The sequence below is a fragment of the Lepisma saccharinum genome, chromosome 20, assembly GCF_977018435.1.
Source record: "Lepisma saccharinum chromosome 20, izLepSacc3.1, whole genome shotgun sequence".
Classification (NCBI taxonomy): domain Eukaryota; kingdom Metazoa; phylum Arthropoda; class Insecta; order Zygentoma; family Lepismatidae; genus Lepisma; species Lepisma saccharinum.
This window is the reverse complement of record NC_139248.1, coordinates 46,907,000-46,931,329: the sequence shown is the minus strand read 5'-3', so window position 1 is coordinate 46,931,329 and position 24,330 is coordinate 46,907,000. Positions and strand designations below refer to the sequence as shown.

Below are 24,330 nucleotides of genomic sequence, written 5' to 3'. Positions count from 1 at the left end.
GTGATAAAGATTAAAAAAAATATTTACTAAAACTTCTTAAAGCAGAAGTTACTTGAGCATTTGCAATTGGAAGTTTTAGAGACTAATAGAATTTTATTATTAGAAAATGTGTCATAGGGAAGTTAAATTCATCCACGGGACGGATGAAAATTCACATTTATTTAACACTGGGAATTCGTCCAAGGGAGGGAATTTCCATAAATATTCCCACTACTTTATTTTTAATCGTTAAGTATAGATTGTAACAACAAATTTTTAGAATATTCTTTAGAAAATAATTATGTTTCCAATTTATTTTAGGATAGGCGAGTAGAACAAGAAAGGGATGCTTTCCGAATCCAACAAGAGACCCAGGAGCGAGTAGCAGCTGCCGTCCTAGCCCATGGCTACCTCGCAGACTTGCTGCCAAATGTGTTGGAGGGAATGAAGGACAGCGGATACTTGCATGATGTCATTCAAACAGGTAAATGTTTGCATTTTGGAAATGCAAATATCCTTAATGCCTCACATGAAAACAGATTTTATGATAAGAATAGTAAAATTTGGAATGTACTTGAGGCACAACATGATTTGCTTAAAGTTACTTTAGCAATCTCATTCAATTTGCGATATACAATCAGAATATGTCGTGAACCTTTAAAGTCAGCTCTGGTGTCCCAAAAAAGTATTATTTTAGATCATTATCCTTCTCAGTATACATGAGTGACATACACATAGTCTTTAAGTACTCAAAGTGTTTGCATTTTACCTATTATAGTGCACAAAACGGCATAGCCAAAAAATACGCACAAGTCACAAATAGGCCTTCCAAACTATACTTTAAGATTTACAATCCGCTTGTTTAACTGTTTTGCTCGAAGTAATTTAAAAAATGCAAGTGTGGTTTGGTCAGCTTGTTCGGAATGTAATATTACAAAGATTCAACGAAGACAGAACCAATGTACGTGTTACTTATATTACAGCAAAATGCAAAAGATCAAGATCAGTAGTCCAAGACTTCTCCAAACATTATGTGTTAATAGTAAGAAGGATTTGCTTCGATTCAGGCAATCCTTCTATTGTGGAAAATCCTTTCTACTCTAGGTTTTTATAGAACGAGACAAGAAGAGCCTTGCAGTGCCTTGAGTTGCACATGCGTGTCTCATTCTCGTCTCGAAATATAAAGTAAAAGCCGATTATTTATAAAAAGTGACGACAACATTTATGAAATCACGCATGCGCAGTAACATCAACTGGTTCATTGGCCACCCAGCAATAAGGCCTCCCCGATGGCGCAGTGGTAGCGTCGTCGCCTTGTAATCAAGGGGTCCCTGGTTCGATTCCCGGTGGAGGCACATGGTGGCTCGGATCCCACTTTAAACTGTAGGTCCAGTTCCGATTAGCCTTACTGTGCATAAAGTGGACTTTAAAAAACAACAAATCAAATCAAAGCCACCCAGCAATAATATTTTCGCTTGTCAGTTGTTGCTTATCCTGTAAGTTAGAGATGTTAAATTGGCTGCGCCATTACACAATCCCGCCAGTTGAGAAGTACAGTATGTGATTCGATTTCTTAACGCCACAGGTCATCATGCTGCCGAAATTCACCGATAATTGTGTAAAGTATATGGTCAGAGTGTAATGAGTGAAGGAGAAGTACGACAATGATGTCGTGCGTCAAAGGCGAAAAAGTTCAAGCAAAGCCCACCTGTACAAAATATCATGGCAATTGTTTTCTAGGACCAATAAGGTGTTCTTTAGGTGAATTTCGTGTAGCCGGGGAAAATAATCACATCACAGAGGTACTGTTGAAATAATATCAAAACAAGTCGTCCCATACAAAACCGACGACTCAGAGGTTCGGATGGGAAGTGTTTGATCCCCCCCCGTATATTCCAAACCTTGCACCTGGTGACTATTACCTCTTCCTGAACCTCAAAAAGTGGCTTTCGTGTCAACGATTTGAAGACATTGGGGTGTTGAAAATGGTTGTGTTGGATTGGCTGAACTCCCAGACGGCGAACTTCTATGCAGAGGGCATAAGAAAGCTTGTTCCACGGCGTGGCTCATATACGTGTATAGTAGTTCGTACGGTCACCGAATATAAGAACGGGACACCTAGATCCTGAAATGATCGATTCCCTGCGAGGCGTTATGTGTGTTGCCTAACTCTGTGACGGTGGTAGAAGTTGCCAGTGAAAATTTGCTGTTAAAATCCACTTCTCGCCGTAAAAATAGGACACCTACATCCTAAAACGCTCGCTTCCCTGCAACACACATAACTCATTACAGGGAAGCAAGCATTTTAGGATCATTTTTATTGCCGGTGACTGTAAGTGGAAATTTACGAGCAATGGTGGTTATTGTACTTTTGATTTTGATTTTGAATTTAAAATTTTGGGAGCGTCAGCACTTAGGCTATTTTGCTCCCGTCACATTATACGGGGGCCAGCCCCTTATCATTACAAATAACAACTCTAGCGTTGCATAACTAAAAATGTTAAAATGTTCTGACTTCTGTTAAAAGCTGAGGCCGTAAACGGGCACTCAGCACACACAAGGACAACAAACAGGACAACACACACAAAATTATACTGGCCATAGTGCCAGTCGCCAGAGCCTCGTTAGTCATTAGTCCAGGGTGCACTACGTGGAAGTGAGGTTGACTTTTGGGCGCCTACGTGGAAGGTCACCCCTTACACCCCTATTGTACTTTTGAGAATATCCATTAGTGATAAAGGATGTGTCTCTTCTCAAGGATATACTCATATTCAGAGACCTGCACAAGACCCGGAGAAAACCCGTCTGCGAGGAGGCGCGCCTACAAGGATATGCAACACGCACGTCAAGCTCAGGTGTTCGACATCGCGCAAGCGAGCTTCACGTCACAGTTGTGCACAGGCATCGATGCCTGCCAGGTTTTTCTATTACCCGGGTCTTAAGAAGACCCGTGAGACTCGATGTAGTTCTTGCAGGTAGACGGCGAGCACTACTGTCAGTGTTGCCAACGGCCATTATATTTCACTACGCATGGAAATATTTGAATTTCTGCTAGGCGCAGGTGCCTTGAGGTTGTATAATCATTGGCGTAGCAAGGGGTGAGTGAAGTGGGCGACCACCCTGGGCCTCGCTCATATAGGGGCCTCGCGTCCTTTGAGGTTGATACGAAAAACGTAATAAATGGAAGTGAGAAAGATAGAAAAGGCTAATTTTTGTGGGCAATAAAATTTAGAACTTTTTATCTCGCTTTATATTCTAGTTTAACGTTATAATTTGAATGAATACGTCAAATCAGAGGCGGGCGGGATCTCTAAGCCTAAGGGGCCCCGAAAAAGTCAAAATAATTCTCATTTCTCATGTGAAACATCAACGCAAAAATTGCTTGGACATTTTTATCCATTTTTCTTCTGTCTCGTGACCTTGCATAGCCTATCTGATTTTAATATGTTAACGGTAAAGCACCTCAAACTGCCACGGAGCAAAGTATGGGGCATTTAAATGCTTCTGGTGTTTTAAACTGAAGAAGGATATGGATAATATTAGCAGTTCTTTGTGTGACATTTACATCCTACAAACTTTGAAATGAGGAAACAAAGAACGACTCATTAAATAATATATAGGTTATATTTCAAGATTCTTAATTTGTATTTCTGATTTTTTTTAAAAAAGTTTAGCACATTTAAGGATATTATCTTACTGCCTAAAGAACATCTTAAAAAAACTTACTATTACTACTACTTTGGTTAATGAAAATTCCAGCAGCGTGTTACTGTTGTTCTGCCAAGTGTAAATTTCTCTGTTGCGTACTATTAAATATAATTTTCGTCAGAAATTAATTATTATTGTAGGCTATTATATAAATATGATAATTTGCTGACGTTTCCTCGATGACTGTGTATTGATTTACATTGATATTTCAAAGTTAAAGAACGATGGGGCCTTGCATTCAAATCTCGCCCAGGACCTCGCGATATGTTGCTACGCCACTGCACCTAAGATTTTGTAACTTTTCAAATTAGTGTCATTATTATGTCAAACCAACTACCACATATTTTCTAAATTAGTTTCGATGGTCTTGAAATAGGTTTGTGTGTCTTGTTCATTTTATATCACCTTTCTGGTCTTGAAATCGTAAATCTTCTCTCGGTTTCATTTTTACGTTGTTTGTTTGTTGAAATGTATAAATAGCATTGCCTGCTATTTGCACCCGTATGAAAATACAAGCAAACAATTATATTTTGTATCGTATTACTTTCAATGCGGTCTGAGAACAAGATAACTAGCAACAACATGAGCGAACGACGATTTGTTGAAAGAGATGACAATATTCAAAAACCTTTTATAATGCAAATTCTGATTTCATGTTCCATTTTATGAACCATCGTGCCATAGTGTTCAAAGGGGGGGGGATCTTGAGCAACTAATTCGGATATTGAATTGGCAAAATTACACCAGAGAGAAAATCTGTTTGATTGATTGATTCATTTATTTGGTCAATTTATGCACAATAAGGCTAATCGGGACTGGACTTTTTGCTACTTTTGCACCACGCTAACCTCATGTACCAAGGGAAATTAAATTATCCTTGCCCCCCACATTTGCACTTTGGCCCTCTAGTTTTGGAACCCAATCGCCGCCACTGGGTGTGAGTGATACAAATGTCTTCTACCAAGGAATAAATGTCTGCAATTTCAAATTGATAAAAGTGATGAACATTTCAAGTGCTCCTAGAACAGTTTAGAATCTAAAAGTTGGCAACGGTGGCTGCGTGACTCATGTATCTGGAGACGGTGCAAAACCGGAATGAGCGTATGCTGAAGATAAGCGAGCTTCGTCTTGCAAGGCCTTCCAGTTACCGTGGGCTTTCGATGCTTGACGGGTCAAAACCCAGGTATATAGTTTTACTCGCCCGCCCGACCAGCCAGGCGGGCCTAGTAAGCGATTCTGGCCGTTGTGCAGCCCTCTGCTCATATTGAGTCTCAAAAAAATATTTTATGGGAATTTCTTTGCGTGTGTGTGTGTGTGTGTGTGTGTGCAGTAGTTTTTCCCTTCAAATTGTCTTTCCTCAGATCTATTTTAGATACCAAGTCTCGACACGGAGCCTTCTGATTACGTGCTTCTCTCTCGCGTGATGGAACGTTATAATCACGCGCTTGGCATGAGCAAATCTCAATGCCCACTTCCTTTCCATCTTCAGATCAAAAGTCATGAAAAGTGTAGAACGCAATGTTAGATTCATTTGTTTATCAGTCAGGGAAGGAAGTGCTCTGCTGCATTAACCTCTTTCATGTCACATCCCATCCAATTACTTGGAACTCAAAATAAAAGAGGCGAAATGAAAGAACGCCCACGAGCGTAATCACTCTTTCAAGATGTTTTCATGTTAAAGATTGGATAATTTGCAACTTCTTGATCTCGACCTTGGTGATCTTTTCACCAAGGATTTCGTTTCCAAATAATAGTGATTGCAAATGTTTTGATGTAACTACAAGTCAGGGATTCATTTTTCTGGTGTATTGACATTATTAAAACCTCAATTTTAAATAAAAAGGTGATCCTGGATTCACACATATTTTAGTAAAATTTTCAGATATTTAGTGTTTAATTCCGTGTTCATTTATCTGTATTAATCTCACCACAACTGAAAAATGCACAGGAAAGGACTGCCATGGCTAGTGGCAAACTGCCACACTGTGAATAAAATCTGCATTTATCAATTCTTATCCCTTATCAATCATTTTATGACCGCACATAATAATCAATTTGCTGATGTGATTGGTGATCGGCAAAAGTTGCAGTATTTGAAAGCAGAAAATTATAGGAGACGTGAGGAAAGCATTTTTTTAAAAAAAAACTTGCAATTATAATAAGTTAATTGGTATGCAGATTACTCAAGAATAGCATATCTGGGAACTGGCGTACTCAGGAGGTAGATAATTAGGCTACACTCCGTCCCGAAATTTTGAGAAATTTAAAATTTTTAAATGAAAATCAGTTTAGGACTCGGAAAAAACTAAACGTGAAAATCAACCCTTTAAATTATCCCCAATTACCATTTTTGTATTCGAGTAGAATTTTAATGTACGAAATATTGTATTGTGTATAACCTCCCCTAGAACTAAGCTACGTACTATATCCACCTTTACAATTTCAGTCCCTCCAGAAAAAAAGAAAAAAACATGAGTACGCCAGTGTATTTGGGTTCTTTAGCAAATTTCAACTCACGGCTATTTTGGAAAAAAATATTTTGATCTGAAATGATGTGTTTTGGTAGACCTTACGTACGTACGTGCTTACAAGTTTCAGTGGGGATGTTTTTCTTTTGCAAGGCGGTTTACAAGTTTTAAGAATCAAAATATCGCCATCAGTGTCTTGTCTCAGCAAGAAGCAACGTCCTGGTTTCACAATCTTAGATCTGATTATGAAATAGAGTATTCCAATAAGAACGCAAGGTTAAAACTGCGCACCATTTTCGTTCTGTGGGTTTTTCATCACTTTAACTTTCATGTATTTTTGATCGACAAAATTTACGAAATCACTAAACAGTTGACGGACGGATTAAGAAATTCGAAGCAACATGATTTTTGAAATATCGTGTTTACGCCAAAAAATCACAAACAATTTCTGGGCTCATTGTGGAGATTCGACGTGTTCATTGATGAAATGGAGCTGCAAGTTTGCGAAATTGACCTATGTCGGATATTATGTTCTACATTTAATCGCAGCGTGTGTGCTGTGTACAGTTTTCAATTATGTGGTGTGTTTTATTGCAAAATTAAATCTTCCGTTCTTTTATGAAATCCTTTCAATAAAGTAATGCAGAAAACTTTTCATAGCATTCAAAAGTATATATTTACAGGCCTAGACATGAATGTGTTTTCACGAGTGTGTGTACGCAAATATGTCGGCATGAAAAATTCAAAAGATTTTAGGTGTTACTAAGAAGAACAATTAATTGAATACAATTGTTTATGCTATTATATTACTTCTATTTTCAGAAATTGAAGGCGACTTCATGCCATGGCTAATGGACCAAGTGAAAGATGAGATGAATAGAATGTTGACTAGCCGAATCGTCTTGGCAGGTAAGTGTTGTGTTCACGAGTGACTCTTAATGTACTTTTCACAATAAGGATATTCCATTGTAGGTCGTAGAGTTAAAAATTCACACATCTCATAAAATTAGGAAAGAGGTGCCATTAATTGTGTTTCAATTCTGGCCGTACTTTTAAATATGTAACATACACAGTAAAGTGTTTCACACAGAACTATTATTGAAGCCGTACCCTGTGGCAAAATGGTTAGTGTAAAGCTCTACGAAGCTAGAACTTCTAGTTCGAATCATTGTTAAGATATGGATGTACGTACATTGTTGTTGTTCAGTTTCGTGAGCTCATCATTCATCCTCGACGTCTCTATTAACATACAGAGATAGAAAGGTGATGTAGAATCACCGAAATTGGAAACAATTTCAAAATGGTTATATTCAAATACTAATATTAATGTTAGTATTTTTATTTGATCAATCTTACATGTTAATCGAGATGGTTGAATTTGGGTTATGCTCAGCCAGCGTACCTGCTGTTATTAATAATGTAAAAAAATTGATGTGGTGAGATTGTTTTAAAAACAGATAACGCATGCTCTAAATACGAGGGTTGCTCAGAAAGTAATGCCCTAAATATTTTTCTCTCGGAAACTATTTATTCAAAATGTACAAAATCACTCACGTACGTTTCCTTTACACGTGTTATTTTTCTACATAATCTCCATTAACGGCTACAATCTTACGCCAGCGCGAAACAAAGACATGAATTCCTCCCCCCCCCATACCAGCTCCTGCCCTGTTCACGTAGCCATGTTCTTACTGCACGAATCACGTTCTCGTCATGTGGAACCTTCCTTCGGTGGCCCAAACAGATGAAAATCTAACGGCGCCAGATCAGGACTATATGGTGGGGTGGAGGAGCACAGTGCAACCAAATTTGGTAATTTCCTCCAGATTTCGGAAATTTGTGGGAGGGTGCGCATTGTCGTGTTGAAGCAACGTGTCTCCTGGATTCCCGTTAGGCCGCACTTTCCGGTAACAATTTTTCCGTTTTTTAAGGATTTTGATGTACCTGTTCGAATTGATTCTCTCCTCTGTCCAGCAACGTGTCGGGGCTGGTATCTGTGGCAGGACACCCAGACAGCGGCCGATCATGCAGCTCCATTTCTCAACTTCCTGAAGCCTTAACTCTCTGCAGTCAGCGTCCAACGGTGCTCTTATCGACCACAGAACTTCCATTCACAGCACACAACCGTTTGTGAATGCTTCCCACACGTTCTTTCTTCGCCACTAAGAATTGAATTACAGCTCGTTGTTTGTAACGTGTGTCACAGATGCCATTTTCACGGAGCACTACCGCAGCGCTATCTGTCGGATGACATTGTACTTACAACCATGTGGGCATTAAACTTCAATGCTGCTACCTTCCGTTTACACACTGCTTTCTTTATTGTAGAATGAGAAAAAAATGTGGGGCATTACTTTCTGAGCAACCCTCGTATATTGCAAAGTTTTAGTAAACAAAATAAGCTTTTGTGACTCCAATCTTGGTTGTCGAAATTCTCACTGCAGAACAAGCCATGCATGTCAGATTTTCCAATACTGTTTCTCATTCACATGTGTTTTCTCTCCACAAATTATCAAATAACTTCATCATTCATGGATCTCTTCTTCAATTTCACTCGCCTTGAACATTAAAGAGCGGAACGTTGCCTTCATAATCCTTTTCATGGCTTCCCCTTTTTTCTGGTATACCTCAAGAAAGTTCTTTGAAGCTATGTTCACTCTTTTCATGAACTACATTAATGGCTACATTTCTCCAGAGTATAAATTAATTAGCAATATAATTTCAGTTCAAAACACAAACTCTAAGCAAGACGATCTCACACACAAACACTGGTGCAAAATATCATGATTGGAATATGAAATATAATTCTGAAAAGTCGTTTACTATGAAGTTTACTCTTAACTATAATCTCAAATCCTTCTACTCAACGCCTGTCTACTAATAACAGAAGAATTAACAGAGAAAATAGAAATCATCCAACCAAAATTCGATCCCTCCCAAGCTGTAAATTATGTAAGTTGTAAATTTAGTTACAGAAAAATCTAAAAGTTACTTTTGACAAATTTAAATTTGTATTTTTGGTTATTTTTGAGAATGAATGATACACTGTATAATACATGAAAGAACAAATAGTCAGAAATATCAGTGAATCACCCAGGATTAGAACTTAGAACTTCTGACCCGCTCAGTTGACCACTGAGACAATGAACTGGCCTTAAGCCATCACTTCTAAAGCTATTGCTATTATAAGTATTATTACATTTATTATTCATTTGTGCATGTTCCAGCATGAAATGTACTTAATGCGTATCCAATATGTAGCAAAAAATTTTAAATATTGAACAAGTTACAGCTGCATTTACGATATAATCCGTTGGTACTAATCATTGTTTTTCCCCCTCCCCCTCGGTTTATTGGTTATAGGTTCTTAACAAACTGCTGTAATTAATGTATCATTTGAATATGACTTTAAATCATAAAATTATAGCTTTGTAAAATATATAGTTAAAGAAATTGCCAAATAACTAATACCTTTTCAAAAGTTATTGTCTTATTTGCAATATAATTCGAATGTTGTCATGGACGGACAAATTTCTCTTGTCAATGGGTTAATTTTTCTACAGAAAGTTGATATTTCATTGTTCGGTACCCCAAATTACATGTAGAAACTTTAGCGAAAAATGCACATTCACCTAGGACTCGAACGCAGATCTCTGGCATACTATGCCATTGCAAACCGACATAACAAACTAAGCTCATAATGTTTAGGTATACTGATTATGAAGTATGGTTTGGCATACAAGTCTTAATGCCAGAAATATTTATTGTTACCAGTGGCAACGATTAGGAGGCAGGCGGAGGAGGGCAGTTGCCCCCGTCCCCCACTTCTTGCATTTTTTTTCCCACTCTCGCAATATGGCCACATAGTGCTAAGCCTTGTCTACCAAGAAAAAGTAAACTGTCCTTGCACCCCCCCTCGAGTTCCGAGTTTTGGCACCCAATCGTCGCTATTCGTTTTTAGACTACGTTTAATTTTTGTAAAATCTACTATGAGATAATGTATAATTACATTCTAAATACGAAAATAAGTATGCAAAATATTTCAGTTGTTTATATTCAATACTGACAACCATGAACGTACAAATTGTGATTAATAACGGAAAATTTGAATGTGCATACATACTCATCAACTGTTTACAACATAATTTATTAATTTCTTCAGTTCGACAATTATTTATGATGGAAATTACTAATATTATTTCATTCAGCTTATGTACTGCGTAGTGCATACAAAGAGACCATTTAGCATGAAACACGTTTGTGTCCAGATGATGAGTCAAAAATGAAACTATAAAATTAATAAAGAGGATAGAGCAGTCTCCATCTGTGTACTTTAAACTCAGTGACGTGCCCAGGATTTTCGGAAGGTGGTGTGCTATGTATACTTTTCAGTAGTCAATCTCGTTTTGCCATTTATTTATTTTTTAGGAATACTGGGACAAAGGAGAGGGGTTATGAAACTCCACCACCCTTTCCCTCTTTGACACACCAATATTTACATTAATATTGGAATCGTTGGGCTCTTATGTTAATTCATGAAGAGTGGATATTATTTCATTTAAGCATTCCAAACTGATTTTGTATATACACAGGGTGTACCCGTTAAAAGTAGCCCGGCTCCGAACAACAGTTACATGCTAAGAATCATGAAATGAAATGAAGTGTGTGTACTGATGACCTTGAGTACCTACCACAGTTCACGTTACAATGGACTACTCCATTTTACTGGTACAGTGTAGCCGTCATTTGCCTCATAGAGAAAACTTGCAACTGGTACACCCAGCATAATGAAATTTTGTTAATCATTTTGACACTGTATAAAATATAGGGTGGGAAATAAACTTTTGCTAGGGGTCCACAGAGAAAGTAACAATAATTAAGAAATTATGGTAATACCAAATGTTTACAACGACAATTGTGGTTACAAAAACAAAATTAAAAGTTAGTATGTCCGCCGTTTGCTTCTCTCACAGCACGAAGACGATCAGGGTAGGAGCTCAGAAGATTCGCAAACAGTCCGTATTCCATTCCATGTCACGGAGAACTTGTTCCAGATGTGCAAGGAGTGTTGGCCGGGAATAGCGGTCCGGTCCGCGTTCCACTATCATCAAGGACTCAACTGCGTAATTCAGAATAGCCCCAAAGTGCTCCGCTGCATTCAGGTCCGGTGATGCACCCGGCCATTCAGAACTGCTGAAGAAGTCAATGCCACTTCGCCGAAGAAGGTCTTGGTTTTGCATTTGCCTTGAAGCAAGGTGGTTTGTCGTGAACTAACTTTTAATTTTGTTTTTGTAACCACAATTGTCGTAGTAAACATTTGGTATTACCATAATTTCTTAATTATTGTTACTTTTTCCTGCAGACCCCTAGCAAAAGGTTATTTCCCACCCTGTATATGAGGCGTTGCGGATACGACGGGCGAACTCAACAAACGTACATTGTGAGGGAAATGCGTTTCAAGTTGTCAGGCACAGTAAAAGTAGATCGTAATGTTTCATGCGTGATTTCCTTAGTTTTTGTGGAGTTCGAGTAGATGGTATCCCCGCTAAGCTCGGTCGCTATTTAATATTCGCAATTTATTTGCACGGGTGTTAGTTTATTTGCATGTATTTAGAATTCATTGGTATGTATTTAGAATAAATTTGCATATCGTTATAATACTTTACATTTATGTATTTGCTTATTTATAACTTTTATGAATATATAATTATTTATTTTATGAAAAATATGTATATAAAAGGTAATTAGAGGTACTAAACGCTATGCATATGGTTTTATATTCATTACTGCAAAGTATGTAATGTATCAATCGATAATATTAATGTTTATAATATTGAAAATAAGTTTTTATGGTTTATGAACCGCTATGAAGGGTGTTAATGGTACGAAAGAAGACGGTCCTGGTACTCGAACCCGCGATATGTAATATTATTAATTAGTACTATGTAATAATGTATGTTATTATGTTATGAAAGACGATGGTACGAGATGCCAGACAGGAGACTGTGAACTCCGCGCAGGTAGAGGAGAAAGGAATTTGGGGAGTGTGCGTTCAAGGTCAAATGACGTCACAACGTCAGAACAAAGAAGGAACCTGATTCACCAATCAGAGAACGCGTCGGTAGATTTTTAGAACCGGTTTTTCCAAGGTTAACCAGTACGCAAGAACAGGAGAAAGGTATGCAATACTGTAGGGCAGGGGAGGGATTGATCCAGACAACAAAGGATGTCTGGAATGCGCAGCAATGGTCAAATCTCTGAAGCTATGCGTCGCTTGTAGAACTGGTTTCCGCCGCCAATTAATATTCCGCTCAGGGTTGCCCCAACGCACAGGCCGCTTTAGCGCAGGTTTTTTTTATCTGTACTATGAAGAAGGGAGAGCTATCAGGGACGGGGCCTACAGTTTTCACCATTTGCTTTCATCACGGGGTAACGAACCTAGGACCCTTTGATTATTGATTTAGGTAGTAAATGTATGTTACTGTGTGCTATTTAATTTAATTTTGAGTTTATTTTTTACCAAACTTTGACTTTGTCAAACATTTTCACAGCTTATCCTTATTTTTACAAAATAACACTATTTATACTATTCAGGCAAATTTTTTTATTAAATTTTGGACTCACATGGACAATTTTTCAACTTTTAACTTATTATTTTACAACTTGATATTAATTTTTTACAAAAATAACACTATTTATATTATTCAGGCAACATTTTTTATTAATTTTGGATTCACAAAGACATTTTTTTCAACTTTTAACTTATTATTTTACAATTTTATGTTAATTTTTATCAAAATAACACTATTTATACTATTCAGGCAACATTTTTTCATTAAATTTTGGATTCACAAAGACTTTTTTCAACTTTTAACTTATTATTTTACAATTTTATGTTAATTTTTACCAAAATAACACTATTTATACTATTCAGGCAACATTTTTTCATTAAATTTTGGATTCACAAAGACATTTTTTTCAACTTTTAACTTATTATTTTACAACTTGATATTAATTTTTTACCAAAATAACACTATTTATACTATTCAGGCAACATTTTTTTATTAATTTTGGATTCACAAAGACATTTTTTTCAACTTTTAACTTATTATTTTACAAATTTATGTTAATTTTTTACCAAAATAACACTATTTATACTATTCAGGCAACATTTTTTCTTTAAATTTTGGATTCACAGACATTTTTTTCAACTTTTAACTTATTATTTTACAATTTTTATGTTAATTTTTACCACAATAACACTATTTATATTATTCAGGCAACATTTTTTCATTAATTTTGGATTCACAGACATTTTTTTCAACTTTTAACTTATTATTTTACAATTTTTATGTTAATTTTTACCAAAATAACACTATTTATACTATTCAGGCAACATTTTTTCATTAAATTTTGGATTCACAAAGACATTTTTTTCAACTTTTAACTTATTATTTTACAATTTTATGTTAATTTTTTATCAATATAACACTATTTATACTATTCAGGCAACATTTTTTATTAAATTTTGGACTCACAAAGACATTTTTTACAACTTTTTAATTTATTATTTTACAATTTTATACCTATTTTTACCAAAATAACACTATTTATACTATTCAGGAAAGACTTTTAGTTATATCTTCGACACACAAAGTGTGTTTTTTTCAACTTCTATCTGTTTATTTCACAAGTCCAGGCTTATTATTAACAAAATGACACAATTCAATCTGTTCAGGAAAGACTTGTAGTTACATTTTCGACACACAAAGTGTGTGTTCTCAACTTCTATTTGTTTATTTCACAAGTTTAGGCTTTTTAATTACTCAAATAACACAATTTCATCTATTCAGGATATTTTGTATTTACAGAGATTTTTTCAACTTTTAATTTATTATTTACAAGTTTATGCCTATTTTTTTACTCAAATAACACAATTCTATCTGTTTAGGAAAGATTTTTAGTTATATTTTCGACACATAAAGTGTGAGTTTTCAATTTTTATCTGTTTATTTCACAAGTTTAGCCTAATATTTACTCAAATAACACGATTTGAACTTGTTTTTTTTATTACATTTTGGACACACACACACACACACACAGATATATTTTCCAAGTTTACAGGATTATTCTCTAAGTTTACTCAAATAACACATTTTAAATGTGTTTTGAATTAAACTTTGTACACACGAAGTGTGTTTCGTCAATTCAAGAAAGTTTTCAATTATATTTTGGATGCAAAAGTATGTTTTGTCAAGTTCTACCCTTTTATTTTACAAGTTTAGGCTTATTATTATTCAAATAACCAATTTCATCTATTCAGACAACATTTTGTTTGTTATATTTTACTCACAAAGACATTTTATCAATTTTAAATTTATTATTTCTCAAGTTTATGTAATTTTTTATTCTAATAACACAATTTTAACTATTCAGGCAACATTTTTGTTGCAATTTGGACTTACAAAGAGATTTTTTAAATCTTTGTATTAAATTTTCTATTTATTGCGTTTTGTATTTCACATTCGATATTACAAAGTTCTAAGGTGTGTATAATATTTCAAACTATTTTCAGGGTGTATTTGTTAATGCATTTGGATAATAACTATTAGGTTTTTGGATGAACTAATGTTAAGAATATTTCAATCAATCACAAAATGTGTCGTTTTTATTTCCACCAATCAGAAAACGCGTCGGTTTTATTTCATCCAATTAGAAAACGCGTTGATTTTATTTCAACCAATCAGAGAAGGCGTCAGTTTTGCTTATGAGGTATAAAAACTGCGTAAAAGCAAGCAGAAGCTATTTTGAGAAGTATTTGTGAAGCATTGTGTCAGAGAAGACATCAAGTTGTGATTATTGGCCGTGAGTTTCAGACAAAGAACTCAAGAGAACCTATAATTAAGGTAAATGATTTTTATTATGTAGCGTGTTTTTAAATAATATGTAAATGCTAATATTGAAACGAAGAAAACGTCAATACAAACCAAAAAGAATATGCGTAATGTGAACAAGTACTACAACTATATTTCTATTTTTCAGATGCTTCTAATTTTGTATGTGTGACTGAAAGGGACCATTAGTGAAAGATGGCGTCTTCAACCTCCACAAACAAGGCTAACCACACTACGGTGAGTACCTCGCAAGAGATTTTACCATTGGAATGTATATTTCTCCACTAGTTTTTTTGAAATAATATATAAATCCAGAAAACAAAGAAACGAAAAAGTAAATACAGAAATGAATATGAGTAATATAAACAAGTACTACAACTGTGTTTCTATTTTGCAGGTGTTCTTATTTGTGTACCTGTGAGTGGAAGGATCTATTACTGGAAATAACGTCAACGAAGTAACCGACAAGGGCATGAGTAACATGATTTCAGATGTTATCCATAAGGATTCTGTGTTGTAGATTTTGAAGAGGTATACACCTAGCAAGTATATTATATGCAGGGGTTGTTATCTAAATGTAGGCAACCATTTTTATGAGTGCGAGTGCGTATGCTGTAAAAATGAATTTCTGATTTCCGAATGTTTTTCTATTTGCCAAGGTGAAAGCCGTTTGTATGAAAGCCAGCATTGTGTTGAGTGGATGTGCGAGAGAATCCAGTGTTATTTGCAGGATCAGGACAATACAAAACATATTTTTTTATTTTTATATTACTAACCATGAGGATGTTGCGGATGCTTTGACGGCACACGAGGTACAGACAGAATACAAAGCTTTTTATAGTGTGTTATGTGAAATTTCAAACAATATCGAACTAGTGAAAACTCTTATAGATTCTATACGCTCAGCAGAGCTTACTTATGGTAGCACAGGATTTTTGTGAGAGTTGAATAAAGAGAGACTGACTAATAACAGCGAAAATGGTGCAATACATTATTGATGTACAAGGATTTATTTATAACAGAAAATTTATATTGCGTGAGATTTGTGTGAGTTCTACAAATTTGGACACTGTGTATTATGCGCTTGTGAGTGTTCCCGATTATTTCAAAGAGAACAAAGAATCGCGCTGGGTTAAAGACAATCTCCATGCATTAATGTATGATATTCCTTGTGGATGTGAAATATACTATGTCCGGAGGGCAGTTAGGAACTTGAACTGTCAAGGTGGTACATTTTTCTGCAAAGGAAAATCCCAAATTATCAAAGATTTGTTTAATATTGATAACATTGTTGATTTACAAACTGTAAACTGTCCATCCCTTAAGAATGTGTATATGTTTCAAGGAGGATTGTGCAAGTATCATTCTGATACTTCTCCCCCAGCTGAACAAGGTTGCGCATTCAGAAATGTTCAAAGACTTGTATGTTGGTACAATAATAAAAATATTAAGGTGTAATGTATTTTAGTGCAAATAATAAAGATTTGTGAAAAAGAAATGTTTTCTATGTTGTTATTTAGTTTTAAAGCCTGCATTCAAGGTATTTTCAAGTATTACCGTTTTTGTTTTTTTTGAGTGATTGACTTAATACCAGGAGTTATACGAGCCGTATTTTAACTACAATCAGTATATGTCTATGAGGACTAAAATCCACTGATTGAACCTTAAAGCTTAGGCTTACTATGTATATTGATTACTCACAGGACAACACGAATCTTACAGAGGATTGTAGGAGGCATAGGCCCACACGCCAGAGCCTTATTAGCCTGCAAGAACAACTTATATGTTGAATTGTGACTGTTTAGAAATAATATTTATAAAGTTTAAATCATTTTCATTAGATTACATATATATTTTGGATTCAAATAAAACACTCAAGTTAAGTTTTTTAAGTTTATTTTTATTTAATATACAAATATAGAATATATCAAATTTACATATATGAAAAATACTCTACCAAAGAGCAAAAGTCACATAGGGATTACGATTTAGCCGATGCTGAAATTCTTCCATGAGGTATTTGTAGTAAGAGAGAAATTTTTGCCATTGGTTAAAGTTGAGGGTGACTCCACCAGAGATGTTGGTGATTTCCACTTTTATGTTTTCTCCACTGCCCTCGAAGGTGAAGTAAAGTTCTTCTATAATGTTTATAGATCTGAACCTGTCTTCTTGTGTGGGGAATCTGTTTTTGTAAGTGTCGAAGATCGCATCTGATTTGTACACGCATGATGGGTACTCTTCTCTATTTAGGACAATGTAATTTTTTCATGTTTCAAAATCAATTCAGTGTTTGTGAAAGTACCTCGAATAATGATATCCATGTTGGCAACGATGATGAATCTGGTTTCTGGTTTTATGTTGTTCATTTGGTGGGTACCTCGGATAGACTGCATTTTGGTTTGCTATCAATAAAAAGTTTTAAAAATATGCAACTAGTGCTACAAAAGGAACGGAAATTATCGACAATTTCTGGATTATAACTAAAATTCAGTTTGCCTTTTACATATCCAATATTTACAGACCAACACTAACTAGACTTCGATTTATATAAATGTAGCGGGAACTATATTTCTCAGAATCAAACTATATTAGGATTATATGTTAAACTTATACAAAACCAGATTATTCTATGTAAGTATATTTATATTGACTGGATTATTTAACAGATCAAACAGAAAGAAGGCAAAATTCACTAAACGTAGGTGATTGCATGAAAGGAGTGACCAACAGTGAGCTGAGGTTATATATAGAGGGTCGCTCTTCATAATTCTTACCTTCGCTGGATCGGCGAAGGAACGCACTTGTGGGCGGTAGAACCTGAATGGGCTCCACCAAGACATCGGAGACTCGAAGCAGATGTCTTGGTGGATGAACCCAAGTAGGGTCATAGGCGCTAGGGTCAATTTGGTCATTTCTTCTTGTATGAGGAACCAATTTGGCCAAGTCCCAAATTAACTTACATTGCTTATAACTAATTAAATTTGAAGAAAAATTATAATCTCTTAGACTGTAAACATATTTTATATTTAGGCTGCACAAGATCCAATGATAAAATTAAAAAATGGTAACCGCCCAGACAGGGACTCGAACCCTGGACAGATAGGTTAAAACCCTAATGCTATACCAACTAAGCTATCTGAGCACAAGGTATTCTTTTTTTGAAAAGTTAGTTATGTTAAGAAATATCGTTTGAGAACACTTTTGGTCTGGGTCGACAGAGAAGGAGACAGCATTTTGTCACGCATAATTACGGACATATAATACTAAAACTTTGCTAGTAGTTGATGAGTTGACAGTAAATTTGAGAGTTTTAGCATCATTTGTCCTGAAATGGATATAAGTGTAACTTGTTAAGTGTGCCAAACACAAAATCTTCAACATATTGTACTATGTAACCTCAATTTTGAAAGCTAACTGAACTCTAGCGTTTCGAATTACATATAGTAAAGACCTCTATAGTGGTGGTAAAATACATCCAGTCTGTAAAATTTTGGAAATGCTGTCTCCTTCTCTGTCGACCCAGACCAAAAGTGTTCTCAAACGATATTTCTTAACATAACTAACTTTTCAAAAAAAGAATACCTTGTGCTCAGATAGCTTAGTTGGTATAGCATTAGGGTTTTAACCTATCTGTCCAGGGTTCGAGTTCCTGTCTGGGCGGTTACCATTTTTTAATTTTATCATTGGATCTTGTGCAGCCTAAATATAAAATATGTTTACAGTCTAAGAGATTATAATTTTTCTTCAAATTTAATTAGTTATAAGCAATGTAAGTTAATTTGGGACTTGGCCAAATTGGTTCCTCATACAAGAAGAAATGACCAAATTGACCCTAGCGCCTATGACCCTACTTGGGTTCATCCACCAAGACATCTGCTTCGAGTCTCCGATGTCTTGGTGGAGCCCATTCAGGTTCTACCGCCCACAAGTGCGTTCCTTCGCCGATCCAGCGAAGGTAAGAATTATGAAGAGCGACCCTCTATATATAACCTCAGCTCACTGTTGGTCACTCCTTTCATGCAATCACCTACGTTTAGTGAATTTTGCCTTCTTTCTGTTTGATCTGTTAAATAATCCAGTCAATATAAATATACTTACATAGAATAATCTGGTTTTGTATAAGTTTAACATATAATCCTAATATAGTTTGATTCTCAGAAATATAGTTCCCGCTACATTTATATAAATCGAAGTCTAGTTAGTGTTGGTCTGTAAATATTGGATATGTAAAAGGCAAACTGAATTTTAGTTATAATCCAGAAATTGTCGATAATTTCCGTTCCTTTTGTAGCACTAGTTGCATATTTTTAAAACTTTTTATTGATAGCAAACCAAAATGCAGTCTATCCGAGGTACCCACCAAATGAACAACATAAAACCAGAAACCAGATTCATCATCGTTGCCAACATGGATATCATTATTCGAGGTACTTTCACAAACACTGAATTGATTTTGAAACATGAAAAAATTACATTGTCCTAAATAGAGAAGAGTACCCATCATGCGTGTACAAATCAGATGCGATCTTCGACACTTACAAAAACAGATTCCCCACACAAGAAGACAGGTTCAGATCTATAAACATTATAGAAGAACTTTACTTCACCTTCGAGGGCAGTGGAGAAAACATAAAAGTGGAAATCACCAACATCTCTGGTGGAGTCACCCTCAACTTTAACCAATGGCAAAAATTTCTCTCTTACTACAAATACCTCATGGAAGAATTTCAGCATCGGCTAAATCGTAATCCCTATGTGACTTTTGCTCTTTGGTAGAGTATTTTTCATATATGTAAATTTGATATATTCTATATTTGTATATTAAATAAAAATAAACTTAAAAAACTTAACTTGAGTGTTTTATTTGAATCCAAAATATATATGTAATCTAATGAAAATGATTTAAACTTTATAAATATTATTTCTAAACAGTCACAATTCAACATATAAGTTGTTCTTGCAGGCTAATAAGGCTCTGGCGTGTGGGCCTATGCCTCCTACAATCCTCTGTAAGATTCGTGTTGTCCTGTGAGTAATCAATATACATAGTAAGCCTAAGCTTTAAGGTTCAATCAGTGGATTTTAGTCCTCATAGACATATACTGATTGTAGTTAAAATACGGCTCGTATAACTCCTGGTATTAAGTCAATCACTCAAAAAAAACAAAAACGGTAATACTTGAAAATACCTTGAATGCAGGCTTTAAAACTAAATAACAACATAGAAAACATTTCTTTTTCACAAATCTTTATTATTTGCACTAAAATACATTACACCTTAATATTTTTATTATTGTACCAACATACAAGTCTTTGAACATTTCTGAATGCGCAACCTTGTTCAGCTGGGGGAGAAGTATCAGAATGATACTTGCACAATCCTCCTTGAAACATATACACATTCTTAAGGGATGGACAGTTTACAGTTTGTAAATCAACAATGTTATCAATATTAAACAAATCTTTGATAATTTGGGATTTTCCTTTGCAGAAAAATGTACCACCTTGACAGTTCAAGTTCCTAACTGCCCTCCGGACATAGTATATTTCACATCCACAAGGAATATCATACATTAATGCATGGAGATTGTCTTTAACCCAGCGCGATTCTTTGTTCTCTTTGAAATAATCGGGAACACTCACAAGCGCATAATACACAGTGTCCAAATTTGTAGAACTCACACAAATCTCACGCAATATAAATTTTCTGTTATAAATAAATCCTTGTACATCAATAATGTATTGCACCATTTTCGCTGTTATTAGTCAGTCTCTCTTTATTCAACTCTCACAAAAATCCTGTGCTACCATAAGTAAGCTCTGCTGAGCGTATAGAATCTATAAGAGTTTTCACTAGTTCGATATTGTTTGAAATTTCACATAACACACTATAAAAAGCTTTGTATTCTGTCTGTACCTCGTGTGCCGTCAAAGCATCCGCAACATCCTCATGGTTAGTAATATAAAAATAAAAAATATGTTTTGTATTGTCCTGATCCTGCAAATAACACTGGATTCTCTCGCACATCCACTCAACACAATGCTGGCATTCATACAAACGGCTTTCCCCTTGGCAAATAGAAAAACATTCGGAAATCAGAAATTCATTTTTACAGCATACGCACTCGCACTCATAAAAATGGTTGCCTACATTTAGATAACAACCCCTGCATATAATATACTTGCTAGGTGTATACCTCTTCAAAATCTACAACACAGAATCCTTATGGATAACATCTGAAATCATGTTACTCATGCCCTTGTCGGTTACTTCGTTGACGTTATTTCCAGTAATAGATCCTTCCACTCACAGGTACACAAATAAGAACACCTGCAAAATAGAAACACAGTTGTAGTACTTGTTTATATTACGCATATTCATTTCTGTATTTACTTTTTCGTTTCTTTGTTTTCTGGATTTATATATTATTTCAAAAAACTAGTGGAGAAATATACATTCCAATGGTAAAATCTCTTGCGAGGTACTCACCGTAGTGTGGTTAGCCTTGTTTGTGGAGGTTGAAGACGCCATCTTTCACTAATGGTCCCTTTCAGTCACACATACAAAATTTGAAGCATCTGAAAAATAGAAATATAGTTGTAGTACTTGTTCACATTACGCATATTCTTTTTGGTTTGTATTGACGTTTTCTTCGTTTCAATATTAGCATTTACATATTATTTAAAAACACGCTACATAATAAAAATCATTTACCTTAATTATAGGTTCTCTTGAGTTCTTTGTCTGAAACTCACGGCCAATAATCACAACTTGATGTCTTCTCTGACACAATGCTTCACAAATACTTCTCAAAATAGCTTCTGCTTGCTTTTACGCAGTTTTTATACCTCATAAGCAAAACTGACGCCTTCTCTGATTGGTTGAAATAAAATCAACGCGTTTTCTAATTGGATGAAATAAAACCGACGCGTTTTCTGATTGGTGGAAATAAAAACGACACATTTTGTGATTGGTTGAAATATTCTTAACATTAGTTCATCCAAAAACCTAATAGTTATTATCCAAATGCATTAACAAATACACCCTGAAAATAGTTTGAAATATTATACACACCTTAGAACTTTGTAATATCGAATGTGAAATACAAAACGCAATAAATAGAAAATTTAATACAAAGATTTAAAAAATCTCTTTGTAAGTCCAAATTGCAACAAAAATGTTGCCTGAATAGTTAAAATTGTGTTATTAGAATAAAAAATTACATAAACTTGAGAAATAATAAATTTAAAATTGATAAAATGTCTTTGTGAGTAAAATATAACAAACAAAATGTTGTCTGAATAGATGAAATTGGTTACTTGAATAATAATAAGCCTAAACTTGTAAAATAAAAGGGTAGAACTTGACAAAACATACTTTTGCATCCAAAATATAATTGAAAACTTTCTTGAATTGACGAAACACACTTCGTGTGTACAAAGTTTAATTCAAAACACATTTAAAATGTGTTATTTGAGTAAACTTAGAGAATAATCCTGTAAACTTGGAAAATATATCTGTGTGTGTGTGTGTGTGTGTGTGTCCAAAATGTAATAAAAAAACACGTTCAAATCGTGTTATTTGAGTAAATATTAGGCTAAACTTGTGAAATAAACAGATAAAAATTGAAAACTCACACTTTGTGTGTCGAAAATATAACTAAAAATCTTTCCTAAACAGATAGAATTGTGTTATTTGAGTAAAAAAATAGGCATAAACTTGTAAATAATAAATTAAAAGTTGAAAAAATCTCTTTGTAAATACAAAATATCCTGAATAGATGAAATTGTGTTATTTGAGTAATAATAAGCCTAAACTTGTGAAATAAACAAATAGAAGTTGAGAACACACACTTTGTGTGTCGAAAATGTAACTACAAGTCTTTCCTGAACAGATTGAATTGTGTCATTTTAGTAATAATAAGCCTGGACTTGTGAAATAAACAGATAGAAGTTGAAAAAAACACACTTTGTGTGTCGAAGATATAACTAAAAGTCTTTCCTGAATAGTATAAATAGTGTTATTTTGGTAAAAATAGGTATAAAATTGTAAAATAATAAATTAAAAAGTTGTAAAAAATGTCTTTGTGAGTCCAAAATTTAATAAAAAATGTTGCCTGAATAGTATAAATAGTGTTATATTGATAAAAAATTAACATAAAATTGTAAAATAATAAGTTAAAAGTTGAAAAAAATGTCTTTGTGAATCCAAAATTTAATGAAAAAATGTTGCCTGAATAGTATAAATAGTGTTATTTTGGTAAAAATTAACATAAAAATTGTAAAATAATAAGTTAAAAGTTGAAAAAAATGTCTTTGTGAATCCAAAATTAATGAAAAAATGTTGCCTGAATAGTATAAATAGTGTTATTTTGGTAAAAATTAACATAAAAATTGTAAAATAATAAGTTAAAAGTTGAAAAAAATGTCTGTGAATCCAAAATTTAAAGAAAAAATGTTGCCTGAATAGTATAAATAGTGTTATTTTGGTAAAAAATTAACATAAAGTTGTAAAATAATAAGTTAAAAGTTGAAAAAATGTCTTTGTGAATCCAAAATTAATAAAAAAATGTTGCCTGAATAGTATAAATAGTGTTATTTTGGTAAAAAATTAATATCAAGTTGTAAAATAATAAGTTAAAAGTTGAAAAAAATGTCTTTGTGAATCCAAAATTTAATGAAAAAATGTTGCCTGAATAGTATAAATAGTGTTATTTTGGTAAAAATTAACATAAAATTGTAAAATAATAAGTTTAAAGTTGAAAAAAATGTCTTTGTGAATCCAAAATTTAATGAAAAAATGTTGCCTGAATAGTATAAATAGTGTTATTTTGGTAAAAATTAACATAAAATTGTAAAATAATAAGTTAAAAGTTGAAAAAAATGTCTTTGTGAATCCAAAATTAATAAAAAATGTTGCCTGAATAATATAAATAGTGTTATTTTTGTAAAAAATTAATATCAAGTTGTAAAATAATAAGTTAAAAGTTGAAAAATTGTCCATGTGAGTCCAAAATTTAATAAAAATTTTTGCCTGAATAGTATAAATAGTGTTATTTTTTAAAAATAAGGATAAGCTGTGAAAATGTTTGACATAAAGTCAAAGTTTGGTAAAAAATAAACTCAAAATAGCACACAGTAACATACATTTACTACCTAAATCAATAATCAAAGGGTCCTAGGTTCGTTACCCCGTGATGAAAGCAAATGGTGAAAACTGTAGGCCCCGTCCCTGATAGCTCTCCCTTCTTCATAGTACAGATAAAAAAAACCTGCGCTAA

The 24,330-nt window shown here is 34.2% G+C and overlaps 1 protein-coding gene across 5 annotated transcripts in view; it reads left to right on the top strand.

The window, feature by feature from the left end:
- Rsph3 (Radial spoke head protein 3) overlaps positions 1 to 24,330 on the top strand; it is a 320,248-nt gene that overhangs the window by 278,238 nt on the left and 17,680 nt on the right. For all 5 annotated transcript variants that reach the window (XM_083141452.1, XM_083141451.1, XM_083141450.1 and 2 more), the window contains 2 exons: positions 301 to 463; positions 6,978 to 7,064. In XM_083141452.1, coding sequence (XP_082997578.1) covers positions 301 to 463; positions 6,978 to 7,064 — 250 coding nt within the window. The remainder of the gene's footprint in view (positions 1 to 300; positions 464 to 6,977; positions 7,065 to 24,330) is intronic.